This window comes from Trematomus bernacchii, unplaced genomic scaffold (assembly GCF_902827165.1).
Source record: "Trematomus bernacchii unplaced genomic scaffold, fTreBer1.1, whole genome shotgun sequence".
In the NCBI taxonomy this organism is placed as follows: Eukaryota; Metazoa; Chordata; class Actinopteri; order Perciformes; family Nototheniidae; genus Trematomus; species Trematomus bernacchii.
The window spans coordinates 2502645-2516215 of NW_022987564.1; the positions used below are offsets into that span (position 1 = coordinate 2502645).

At 40.4% G+C, this 13571-nt stretch overlaps 1 protein-coding gene across 3 annotated transcripts in view; it reads left to right on the top strand.

Moving 5' to 3' along the window:
• The first annotated feature begins 986 nt into the window (after positions 1-986).
• The window catches only part of col16a1 (collagen, type XVI, alpha 1), a 63029-nt gene continuing 50444 nt past the window's right edge, over positions 987-13571 (top strand). For 2 of the 3 annotated variants that reach the window (XM_034124812.1, XM_034124814.1), the window contains exons 1-2: positions 987-1367; positions 6770-6889. In XM_034124812.1, the coding sequence (XP_033980703.1) occupies positions 6814-6889 (76 nt within the window). In that variant the 5' untranslated portion in view covers positions 987-1367; positions 6770-6813. The remainder of the gene's footprint in view (positions 1368-6769; positions 6890-13571) is intronic. The other variant, XM_034124813.1, reaches the window with a different exon arrangement.

A 13571-nucleotide genomic window follows, 5' to 3' on the forward strand; every position in this document is an offset into this window, starting at 1 on the left:
TTAATGTTCCCATAATATTATTTGAGCCTTTATTTGCTTCCATATTATTCTGCCACTAGCACATGTGAAGAAACATGTTAAAACACTTGATATCCCACATGTGGTGGCCAAATTAGTTTTCACTGATGTTGTTGGTTCAGAAAGGTCACGTCTGGGTCAACACGTAGTTCAAAGGTTTGCATTGCAGCTGCACAGGTCATTGATGGAGAAAGCACAGATACACAGAGAGGCTTTGCTTTGATTTTACCAGTCATTAAGCCTCCTCGCTTTTTATGCCATTTGAATTTTGTTTCTTTTTTCTAAAGCTAATGAGGAAGTCAAAGATAATGGCTTGAAAGGGAAATTGACCTCTGAGCAAAGGACAAACATAAATTGAAGATGTGAGCACTTTTCAGTAGCTATATACAGCCACATCAGAGAAGGAGGCCCATATAAATCAAATTTCAACGTGATATTTATTTGCCTGCTGAACTATTTACTTACTGACAATAAAGGATGAATTTATGTGGCCATTAAGACAAGTGTTTTTAAATGGTCAGGGGAGGCAACCCGAGGCCACTTTATGGATTGAATGCGATAAAACCCAGTGCTAAAACAATATGGAAGCTGACGACCTCACTGTCAATCAAAGGTAAGTATGATAATCAAGTTCATTAATTTTAATGGCATAAATTCTTCTCAATAATGCACCAGCCGTTGCTGCCATTAACCATATTTCTTGTCTTAATACAGTGCCTTAACCCAGACGTGGTGGAAGTTTTCCTTTCCCCCTCTGGTATGTGCCATGAATCAAACGATGAAGGGGGAGGGAGGGTGAGGAGGTGAGGCTGGTGGTGTAGAGGGTAAGGAGGGGTAGAGGCCTGGAAGATTTCGGTAGAAAGATTAGAGAGACGCCTTCAGGCTCTTTTTCCAGAACTGTGGACAAGGTGATGTCACTGCATGTTTCTCTGAGGGATCTCCCACAGAGAGAGGAGGGGAGAGAGAAAAGGGGGATGTTAAAAAGAGACAGGAAGAGATATACCCAAGGGGGGGAGAGAGTTAGAGTTTAAGAGGAAAAAAAGTAAGGAGAAACCGAGAGAACGACATCAGAGAAATCAAAGGGGGAGCAGAAGAGGGAGACAGTTGGGGTTTGGATTGTGCAGCCGCGGAAGAGGGGAGGGGAAAAGTTGGACACGGACAATCTTGCAGGAACTTTTTTTCTTCTTTCCTTTCTCCGTGGAAGAAGCCTCAAGACAAACAGTCAACGGTACAAAAGACACACTGGATTACAATTCAATTGCATCGACCCACAAGATTTCCCCGGATAGTTACGCGTTTATTTCCGGATTCATGTGGTCGCAAATTTGTGGATTAATCAATAGTTGAAGGTATGGTTTTGTGGACTTTTATGGACGTGTTAGCGATGCTGTTTACAAGTGATGTAGGTTTTAAAGAAACGTCGCAGTTTAATAAGTAATGTAGACAACAGTTTGTAAAGTGTCTGAGGTGGAACTTTATGCTAAAACTTTTGCAGTAGTTTCATATTACAACAGCAGGCTAATTCACATGGGAACGGTATTATACAGCAGAAACAGAAACTCTCTGTAAAGTCAGTAGGCCTATTAGGCACCATAGTTACAGTGTAAGTCCCTATATAATTACCATAGTAATGCTAAACAAAAATATCATGATATTTGGAGAACAAAATATAAGAATGATACACTCACTTTCTCCCAGTGGAGATCATTAAATGTGTGCCTGCTGAGTAGCCCTGACACATGGTAGAATATATTTATTTGGTCTTGCAAAAATAACTTTTGAACCGCAACTAGTTGGTAAAGCTGCTGGCAAAGGTGATGCTGATTTTCCAATCACATCTCAGCCAGGCCTCCATTCAACACACTAACTAAGGGTTACTGTAAATAGGTGGCTTGCATCCAACCCCTGCGGCTCGGAAAAGCCTCTGAGTAGCACTGTTTGGATCTGAAACATGCATATCACTCAGACTAGTAATGGCCGAGCCTCTGCTGTAGTTTGAGATCAGTGTCCAAAATTCTTACTTTTTGCCTCCAACTGGGGGGAAAAAAAAGTGCTGAGGAAGTTTGAATGCCACAGGCACATCTGTTGTCCCCATTACTCAGCCATCCCATGTTTGTTGGCTCCTGCATCCTGTCTTTGTACACATCTTGAAGGTTTTCTGAGTCTTCATACCAGAGAGCTGCATCTTTAGAGAAAATACGATTTATTTATCTGTTGAGAGGTGTGAATTGCTTCACTTCTACCCCTTTACCTATGGTAAACAACTCGTGTTTTTGAAGGGTCATTTACACAGAAACATAATCTGAAAAGCATGGAACCTTTAGTATCTTCAGGGACACTTTCCCCTGCAGTTACTTGTTTACTTCTTCAATCCCTGGGGAATATTACCCTGTAAACATTACAAATTGGTGTCCTTGAATTTTACTACACATTAAGTGTTGCTCACTTAACCTGCTGCAGGCCACACATGCAGTGTTTAGCTGCGGGTCATGCATCTTTTTCATTTACTGCTTCCAATTTTAGCTTGCCCTATGTGCCTGCAGGCTTGAGGGCGTCATGCCATTAGAGTAGGCGTTATTTTACATCATTGCTAATGTTCGTGGATCAAAAGTGTCCGTGGCAGTGGAACTTTGAAGCAACCCTGAGACATTCAACATTCATTTCTTTTTTTTAACAATGTGAAACTTAGCTGGCCTGTTTCTCATTTACAAATATTCAAGTTAAGGCCTTGAACAGCTCAGTAAGGAGGACTAGTAAAAACTTGCCTCAGTCGTCCTTGAGTGTGATGCAGCTTTGGATATTGCCCTCACTAGTTTGTGGTTTTGTCACTCCTGGTCAATTAATATCTGGATCAGTTATAAAAGCCTCAAGGCCTTTTTTAAGTTTCTATTATTCACTCCAAGTTCCCCGTTGTAACAGGCCTGCAATGCACTCTGAGGTTTGGCATCAACACATTAGAAGTTCCAGGAGCTAAGAGTGTAAATGTCTTGTTGTCCCTGATGACATTTAGAATTACAGTAAAGAGTAGCTTCTGACTGTCAAATAAATCCTACAGAAATGCTATTATTCTTCCAAATAGTCAAAAAGAACTCCAGGCTACCTGAAAATTGGCAGCATATTGACTGCTGAACAACATTTTTCTTGCCATGCTAGTTTCATAGTGGCTTTTCGGTCCACCATTGATCCAGACCAGATATTTCTTCAGCTATTTGACGAATTGTCATGCAATTCTGTAAAGATATTCATGGAGGATGAATCCTTATGAAGTTGGTCATCCCCCTTTTGTTTATGTAACCTCATAAGCAGCAAGTTCTGATTAATGCTTTGAAATATCTCAGCAGCTGCTTGCTGGATCAGCGCCACCATTTATGGTTTTGAGTCGAATGTCTGAATAACTATCCGATTGATTGTCATGAAATTTGGACAAAATTAAATGTTTATGTAAGGAGTAATTTTGTAATCAGGGTGATGCCTGAAAAATAAATCCCATTCCTTTCAGCATCATCTTTCCCTTAAATTCTAATCAGTACTTAACAAGTTAACGGCTGAATTAAAAAAAACACGAATGCCTTACATGTTAGCATTGTCATTTTTAGCATATTCGTCAAAGCATTGCTGAGCCTTAAGCCTTGATCATAGTCCACGATGAACACGGACTTGCACACGTACACGGGTACCAATGTGCAAGTGCTTTTATACATGCCGCATGATGAGAGCATGATGGCGACCTTCTGACAGGTCGAAGAGATACCATTTTGGTTGTATTTTGTACAACAACATGCAAATGTCAAAGAATACGGTGTGTGGAATCACCAAACAATAATAAGGCCAAGGATGAACAACACCGTACAGACATACAATTCAGCAACCAAGCATCCAGTTTACTTTTGTAGATCAAGTCAGCTGATTGTAGTGGGAACAGATCTGTCACACATTTTGGGTGCATGCAGATGTCCCAAGAGGGACCGCTCTGACCTTTCACTGACTGCAGTAGATGACTTAATTTTTCTTACGCTCGCAGCCAGGTTGAAACCATTTATCTGCCTGAAGTACTACCTTGTATACCCGCAGAATGACTGTAGACTTCTATTCTTCTTATGGCCACAGGGCTTTAGACAGACCAACAATTAAATCAGAGTTACGTTCTGTTTTATGGCTGCATTCCATTCAACGTTAAGTACACTTTCCTATACATCCTCTGCTGAGCTTTCCCTGGAGGATTCAATCGGGGGCGAGACCCCAAAGTCAGATCAGGGGCTTGTTTTCACTGCCCTGCACCTTAACCACTCTTGACTGTGTTTTCATGTGTAAGATAGAGCAGGGTAAATTGTAAAAAAAACCTTGTGAGTAAGTTGTCCATCCATCTTCTTGCAACAGAATGCTTAAAAGGACAGCTGGAAAGCCAGTGAACCCTAAAATATAACATGGCTGACACATTGCTGCTGGGTTCTCCCATTTAAACAGATGGAAAGTAGTCTAAACAGTGGGCTGCTGGTTTTTTGTTATTTAATCATCCGTGTCTGGATGGCTAATAAGCAATTCTCTTGTCAGGCCATAGACAGGACATGTTTCATTTAACTCTGTCAGAGTGTGTTTCTCTAAACAGGCTTGTGTTGGGGCGGCTGTACCATCTGTAAGCAGTGGCAATGATGATGAAATGTGTGACAATAAAAATTGCTAAGCATTGAGCACAAATTACCTAGATTGTTATATAGCAGACTCGGTACCTCTTTTGTCCGTGTATTCAAGCCATAATAAACTACTGGAACTGGTGGCTGTACTGGAAATGAAAACTGGGCAATAGCTTTGGGCCGAGAACCAAAATGACCCCTAGAACTACTGAACAGGTCTGTATTGTTGGGGGGGGAAAAAACACTTAATGATGAGGCCTGTGTTGTGATTGTCTATGTTGGTCATCACTTCTGTCCGCCAGTGTTGTCTTCAGGCTTTTAGTGCTGGAAGACTTTCAAATCTGTCATTGTTTTCCTTCCTGTATTGGCTTCGTACTCAGTGACCCGATCACTCGCATGCCTGCTTACCGGGCCCATGGCCAGCCCAATGGCCAAGCCCTGTGGCCTAACCCGATACTGCCTTTATCTGCTATAGCCAGCTGGGTGGCCCGTGAAGCTGCAGATGGAATTCAGAGAGTTAAGGAGAAAGAGAGACATCCATAGCAACACATATTAGGAAGCCTATTAAATTGTGTTGGATTATGGCCAGATAATAACAGCAATGAGCTGTAACTCTTCCCTCAGCTTGTATTCTCTGGACTGTGATGCATTATGTATTATGTACTGTGTGAACTTTTTTTATTATTGTAATCATGTGGCATGAAGCCTATAATAATGGCTGCAGCTTTAGACTGCTCAAAGCCGGCCGCTTTGATTAACCTTACGCCCATCCAACTGCAGTCAAAACTTTATTTTACATCTATTTTTCTTGCTGTTTAGTTTGCAGCTACTTTCACATAAAAATGTCCATGTGGTCAAAAGCTTTGCACTCAGATAAATGGTGCCATAGCTTTTGCAAAGACCTTACTTCTTCATTAAATGGTATCTTGTCCTTTTTTAAATAGTATAAACAAAGAAAGCATCCTCACCTTTGGTCAGCAGCCCCCCAAAATAAATGCAGAATTGGCCATGTGGCGCACATTAAGTTGTCCTTACTACTTCAGAACATCATTTAACACACTGTCCTCCACCATATTGTCTGTTAGCAGCAATCTGCCTGCAGTCAGGTCAAGCTAGATGGTATTCACATAGTGTCCTCTGCCGGGCAGGAGCACCACATTGTGCACCCCCAGGGGAGCGTGGGGGTCATTTCTCCTGGCAGACGGGACAGGTGTGTGTACAGAGACACAGTCTGCTCGCCTGCCTGCCTTGAGGGCCCTGCTGTACCTGTAAATATTGCAGAGTTATGGGGTCCTCACAATATGCTGGGGGCAAGTCCAGGTCATGTGGGATGTGTTTATGTGAGTCGGAATGGGTGGTGCTGGTGTGTTTATGGGCTTGCATTCTTGTGTGTTATGTATAAGGGGTTATAATAAAGGAGAAGGAGTGGGGCGGCTGAATATAATGATTATTTATACGTGGCACATATTTTAATCTGTGCCTGTGTTTGTGTGTGTGAGTATGTGTGTGAGTATGTGTGTTTGTTGTTGAGCCACGTGGAAGCATCTGGTGCCATGGTGCAACACAACCATGGCTCCAGAGGAATAGTCTCCAGATGTGTTTGTGTGTTTTGGCCCCACTGTGTGTTTGACTCAGAACCAACCAGACTGCATGTAAATCATTTTACTTTCATCTGTGCATTTTGATCTGCCTTTGTTTTTTTGGGTACTTTTTGCAGCAGCAGGTATACATTGTTTTTGACTTTTAGAATGTGTCTGTGTCCCTTAAGTGCACTCTCTCAGACATATTCACATGTGTGTGTGTGTAAGGGCTTGTGTGTAGCAGCTGCCCAGTCAAAGGCCAACCAGATGGACAGGGTAATGACTATGATCAGACTTTATAGAGTTACACTCCTTAATGAGGGACATTCTGGTTAATTCATATGACACTAACAAAGCCTGCATCATACCACATAATCAACACATCAACTGCGACATCATAAATATACATGAATGTCTATTTAGGAGTCAAGCATAATGTGCAGCTGTCGACTGAGTGAGCAGACTGGGTGGCATTCTGACAAAATTTAGGAAGGATTCAACTTTTTTGACTTTCTCTTTTTCTATTTGTTTATCCATCAGCTGGTGGTTGAGGTGACGTGAGGTGTTTTCGGTGGAGTGAAACCATGTGGCTTCTCTGCTCCTCTCTGGCGCTGTTGGCACTCAGCTTTGGATCATGTGACACACTGATATCAGAGCAAGGTGAGTTTCACTTTCCCCTCTGGAGTTTTTAAAAATGTCAACTGCACTAGTTAAACAAAGTGACATTCAGAACAAAGAAAATGTCTTTCTCTATGGCATAATAAATAGTTTGACGTATGCTATTTTCTTTCTTTCTGAGATATATCTAGAAGATGGACACCCATCTCAATTCTGTCCTTTAAATATCAGGCCACAGCACAGCAGCCATTTAGCTTAGCCTAGCATGAAAACAACTAGCTTAGCTCTGTAACAAAATCTGCCTACTAGCTCCTTTCAAACTAGCTAAGTTAGCATCTAGGCACTGATTGTAGAGGGTCCTTTGGTTGACTGTCAATCTAGTGGAAGTCTCTTTGCCAATAAATAAACGACAGAGCACCCCACATAAAACCACAACCTGGCATTTTTACACTTCTTTGCACTGATTTACCAAACGACATGTAACATGTCAACACAGTCTCACGGCATTTCGTGTTATAGTCACGAAATTAATCTATTGATTCGTGTTCACCAACACGATTTCGCCATTTGTTTCGTGTCACACAGAACGATTTTAAAAGCAATGTAAATAATAACAAATTAGAAGGAAAAAGACATTTAAAAGATTTAAGTATTCTGACACAGAACGATTTTAGAAGCAATGTATTTATATTGGTAGTATGTTTCGTGCCTGCACCAAATAATAACAAATTAGAAGGAAAAAAAGATGACATAAAATACAGATTTCAGTATTCTGAGGCTCTGAGCCCCATTTCTTTTCCTCACTGACGGCAAAAAAACTCAGACATTATACAATTTAAAATAAAAGGGATAGGGTTAGGCTTAGGGTAAGATATTGAGTAAGAACATGTTTTTATGAACCACACAGCTTCTGGTCTTCCAAGACCCGACCGGACAAAAAGACGTGTTGCAGGCACGAAACATACTACCAATAGAAATACATTGCATTTAAAATCGTTCTGTGTGACACGAAAAAAATGTGAAAATCGTGTTGGTGAACACGAATCAATAGATTAAATTAATTTCGTGACTATAACACGAAATGCCGTGAGACTGGGTTGAACATGTCAGGTGCTGATGTCTTTTGTAAACTTCAAAAAGAGGCTAAGCTAGCTGTTTAGCTCTACACAAGGCTTTAACCTATGTTAAATAGCTGCCAGCTGTTACTTAATTACCATACACGGATGAAGGCAGTATTCATTTTCCTATGTGGCAAGACAACAATATAACTTATTTCCTAAAATGTTGACATACAAAATATATAAAAATAAGATTCATAGTAAGACTAAGATGGACCATTATTCCACTCTTGATGTACTAACTAAATCAATACATTACATTTATAGCCACTGTGAAACGCTATCAAACTGCCTACCAAAGCTGAGTAAAAAGAAAGTTGAATCAAAAACAAAAAACAATTGCTTTCAAACAACTGCTTCACAGAACAATTATTGTATCTTCATTTGAATGCAAAAAAAAGACAGTCACAAAACCATTTTAACTGCTATAACTAAGACACATCTTCAATCTGGAGAAGTATGTTTGACCAAATGTCACCCATCTGAGTTTGATGAGAGTGTCTGTCTGTGTGTATGTGCCTTATGTGTGTTTTGGGGCTCAATGCTATGAAAATGACCACTGATTACAGCTTATGTGCATATCCAGCTGGCAGCAGTTGGTGGCAGTGTGGTGAGGCTGTGGCAAGAAGGTGTGTGTGTTTACCATGTGTGGTTGTGTTCCTCTTCATGAGACATCAATCGTTCTGAGTTTCTGTGTATGTGAGTTTTTAGGATTTGTGCATACATTTCATTGCCAGCACGATTATTTGTGTTTTTTTATGTGTGATTGTCTGACAGACAAAAACAGACATCTTAGACATCATGAGGCAGGGAGGTGAAGAGAAACAAGTTTTACTGTTTTGTGTTTTATTTTTATTTCTGTATAACTGTCATACTCCCTCATCACACTGTCAGTGTGTTCTCAGGGGCACAGCTCTGTGATATCACTTGGGAGGTCGTGCAATCCCCCATAGCTCATGGAACTCTGAAGGGAGCTTTGTGTAGGAGGGGGTCCCTCTAGGGAGACCCTAGTCAGAGCTTTTCAGATGAGACTGAGTCAGCTTGCAGCTCCCCTGAGTCCTCTCCCCCAGCGTTTGGAAAAAAGTGCTCTCTCAAGTGCAGCTTTAACATTTTGTCACTGTAACCACACACACACACACATTGCTCTGACTCATCCGAATATCTACTTATTGGTAATTTGCTGACATTACAGCTTGAAAACAGGTTTAAGTAAAACTAGTGTTGAGCTGGATGATTGCACTGCAGCTCTGCAGTGTATCGGCGAGAGAGACTAGTCCCTACAGTTAAATTAAATTGATTCCCTGCCTTTGGTAAAGTGTTGCTGATATGGGTTTTTTTGTGCACCACAGACCCTGCGCAGTCTGAAGTAATGGATTTGTGTATTGATTTGTTTTCACTCAGCTTCCCTCTGTGTGTCTGAGCTAAGTTGTATGTTTTCTGTTGCCAATGATTTGTGGTAGTAATAAGCTCATTTGCTCAGAATCAGAAGTTAGAAAGACAAGCAGCGAGCAGCAGAAACACACATCCATCACAAAGCCTTAGTGGTAAGGCTTGTTGTTTAAAGTGGACCTATCATGCTATATTTGAATAATATAGTGTAGGACCATACCTATATAAGGCATATTTATACTTTTTTTTTTTCAAAATACCAAACAGATCATGCATTTTAGCCATGCCTCATTTTGCTCAATTTGACATTTTTTAGCTCTGTTTGTGTAAGGGCAGATAAGGGCAGAACAGCACCATCTACTGGCCTGGCATATGTACTACATCGTCTCCAGCGCTTTCGAACGGCAATGGCCGTGGCTGTCTCCTCCTGATTGGTGGAGTTGGCCCAATAGCCGTAGTGCCACTGTCCTGACGTCAGGAAAGTGTTCAAATCTGGATCAGATCCGTTGCAGCCCCTTTTTTAGAGATTTGGGTATGGAGGAAAATAGAGAGGGTTGTGTTTTCTGACACTTGGTGAGTTCCCTGGAACACCGGGGACACATATTCATGTATAAAAGACGTACAAAAGTACATTTTGCATGATAGGTCCCCTTTAAGTTAGGTATAAATAATTAAATTGAATATGTTGTATTTGCTTTTACACTAAGAACTGATTAGCATCATACTTATAGTACACACTGTATGTAATTATAATTTATATATGAGTGGAATAAAAAGTGAGGTTGAATTCCATGAAAGGGTCTCCTTTCACTTTAACAGTCTACAGTAGTTAACAATTGAGCCTAATGCACAACATTACACACTAATGCCATATGCATGTAGCCTATGTCATGGAAAAAGTGACAGGTCTCTGTAATACAAACCCCCCCTCTCTAGTGATGGTAATGCAATTACTTGTACAGGGAACCAATCCACTATCCTCGTTAGGAAGAGGCTTTAGCAAAATGTAGTAAATGCAGTTATTATGTCATTTCAGTTTGAATATAATTTTGGGGAGGGACATCCAACAAAGGCTTGATGAATTACATTTGAGGTTTTCCACTAGGAGGACCCCTAGACCTTACCTAGAGCAAAACTTGGACTTGCACAAACTTGTAAGTAAGGCAACAATCTTAATTACTTTCATTAAATAAACTGGTATCAAAGTGTGGTAAGTTCAGCCTTACTGCTGCTCTCATTATACTGCTACAATTGCTTGTTAAATAAAATTGTAAGTAAATTGTTTCCGATAAACATTTTTTTAATAAACAATAAAGGAACCAATAAAAAAGTGATGGTAACATTAAATGTCTCTCTTTGAACTAATGCAAAAAAAACTCTTGAGGGCAATATTGCGGTCTTTTGTGGTGTGCTTATCGGGCAAGTTGACAAAAACGATATAATGTAAAGCCTTCCTTGCTTCGGGGTGGCTGCTTTCATGAATGAACATGTCCTGTAATGTCTTTAATTTGTATTGTAAAAACAAATGTAGTAAAAGTGTTATCATAACTTCTTTACATAAAGCATTATGAGCATACAATAACATTACAACTTTATACTTTGGTTTAAGCTTGTATATTTGTTATATTCTTACCAGAAGGTGATTAAGTGTGAAACTTCCACCAAACTCTATAAGTCAGTTACTCAGTGCTAAGTAACATTTCAAGACATATACATATGGGATAGAGCCTTGGTATGGGGACCAGATGGTCACAGGTTCAAACCCCACTGCAGTCAGCATGTCGTTGCGTCCCTGGGCAAGACACTTCGCCCCAAATTGCTCCTGTGTTGGCCACAGTATTGAGTATGTAAGTCGCTTTGGATAAAAGCGTCTAACAAGTAACATGTAATGTAATGTAATGTAATATACCTAAATAACAAATAATGCATGTAAGCATCTTGGTAATCTATGATGTTACACACAGATCACCAGACATAAGGTGAAATTACACAATCTTCTTTTATAAGAGTACAGACCTCTGCATGTACGGTCTAACTTTATTGTTTTGAAAAACTCATAAAAGTGTGTGCCACAGACACAGTTTGTGTCTGTGTGAGCTTGGGCTAGTGATTTGAATGTGAGCCAGAGGACTACAAAAGGGAAAAAGAGTGAACTCATCCCTCTTAAGTACAGCGTTTCAAGTCTTTCCAGTCAACTGTACGACAGTTTTATCTCTTGGAAAGAAAAACTGGAATGTTCTCTCTTGTTCGTCTCATTTGACTAAGAGGGCAAGTAAAAAAACTCCCTCTCTCTGAATTCCTCCATCTTTTTCACGTCATACTCTTATTTAGATTTACCCCTCACTTAAAGCTCACATAAGCTACATTGAATCATCATATTGATTCATTGACATCACCCAGCATGCCCCTCTCCTTTCCATACATTGCATGTGTTTAATAGCTCTGGGACATGGCAAACTCTCCCTCAGAGTCTGACTTTCTGCTGAGCAGCAGCCCAGTCCAATTATCTTGGAATGCCACATTGAAAAGCCTATTCAATAACCACCATACCCTCTCTTATTGCAAAGCAAACACTCTGACACTGTTAGCACACTTGTGACCTCTTCTCCCTAATGAAAGCGCTCTGCCAATTGTTTGCTGCTATACGGAAACAGTATTAAAATTCAGGGGCTGTTGCTTTCAGCCGACTGTGGCCAAAACAAGGAACTGGCAGATAAGGCCATTGATTCCTTATTCTTCTATTGTTGTAAAATATCAAGAAAAATAGGGCAAGACGTGCAGCTTTATTTATTGAGCACATTTAATTACAAGAACAGCTCCAGACTACATAAAAAAAAGGCTTAAAAGAAAGGTCACACATTACATATATTAGCTAATGTATTGGAGTGGTTGAGATTATACTATACAGTGTTTTTTGTCACATTAAGTGACACTTTTAGCTTAAGATCAAGTTGTATTGATGGCTTGGCAATACTCTTTCCCTTGTACACCCTCCAAGTTGAGTGCAAGTCTGCAAACATCAAAATGTAGTGTTTAACTTCCCTTAACACCTAAAATGCCCTGATTATTTTGATGTTTGGCAAGGTGGAAACTTGGGGGAACACTCGCATCAGTCTGCTGCCAATGTAGCATCATTACCTGCTTTGGCAAGACTTAAACACAACCCCTCAAAGAGGAAGTGAACCCAGGCCAAGACCATCCAATCTCTTTAAGGCTACATGCAGCTCTTATACTGCTAATGAGCTTGTCAACAAGCAAATGCTTTCCTTTGATCACAGCTTGAGAGGAAATGGGGTTCAAGTTGCGCAGTCTGCCCTCTGCCAAACTGCCAATTGCCTGAAAACACACCAGTCCACCAAAATATCATCCATCCTCAGAGTTATGTAGAAATAACCTCTAGATCCCAACAGCGCCAGTACGAGTGACGGTTAAATGTTGTTGTTTATTTATAGGAGTGAGAGAAGGATAAACATCGAACTTGATTCATAATTAACCGTTGCTGCTTAATTATCAGTATGTTTCTATTAACAATGGATCATGTGTCAATGTATAATGTAAACAGGATCACTCTGAGGGACAAACCCAGAGAGAATGATCTCCCAGCTCCTCTCAGCTCTATGGAAACGTGTAGTGTCTTTCAGCTCATTGTTTTGGTTAATTAGCTCACAACTTTTGTTTTCATTTAATCTAGAATCTCTTTTCAGCGCCCTCATTCTGACTGTAGAAGACAGTTGCTAACAGTAAACAAAGCTCTGATAGGCTGTAGCATTGTAGGCTCTACACAAAATCAGAGACAAACTGGATAAAAACCAACTAAAACAATGAATCTTAGGTGAATATTAGGCACCAGATGTTTCTGTCTTTTGGATGTGTAAATCATGTAAGCATGATAAAACCTCATACCATCTTGGTACTGTTTGGCTGTACTGCATTAACATGCTATGCTAACGGTTTCAGTCTACTCTACAATTAGTTGCTGTAGGAGAGCTAATTAAGCGTGCTAAAATACAGCCTGACGAGTCAAGACTTTGGGATTAAAAGCATCTGATTTAACTTATCATTTTCTCTTTCACCCCCTCTCTGCTCTCCTGTGTTCCTTCTACCTTCTCTCTCCACCTATCCTCTCTTCTGTGGCTTGACTTTTCATTGTGCTGCCCGCTTGCCTTCAGCAAGGATTACTCCTGACAAAGCCTTCATCTTGATTGTGCGTGATGGAA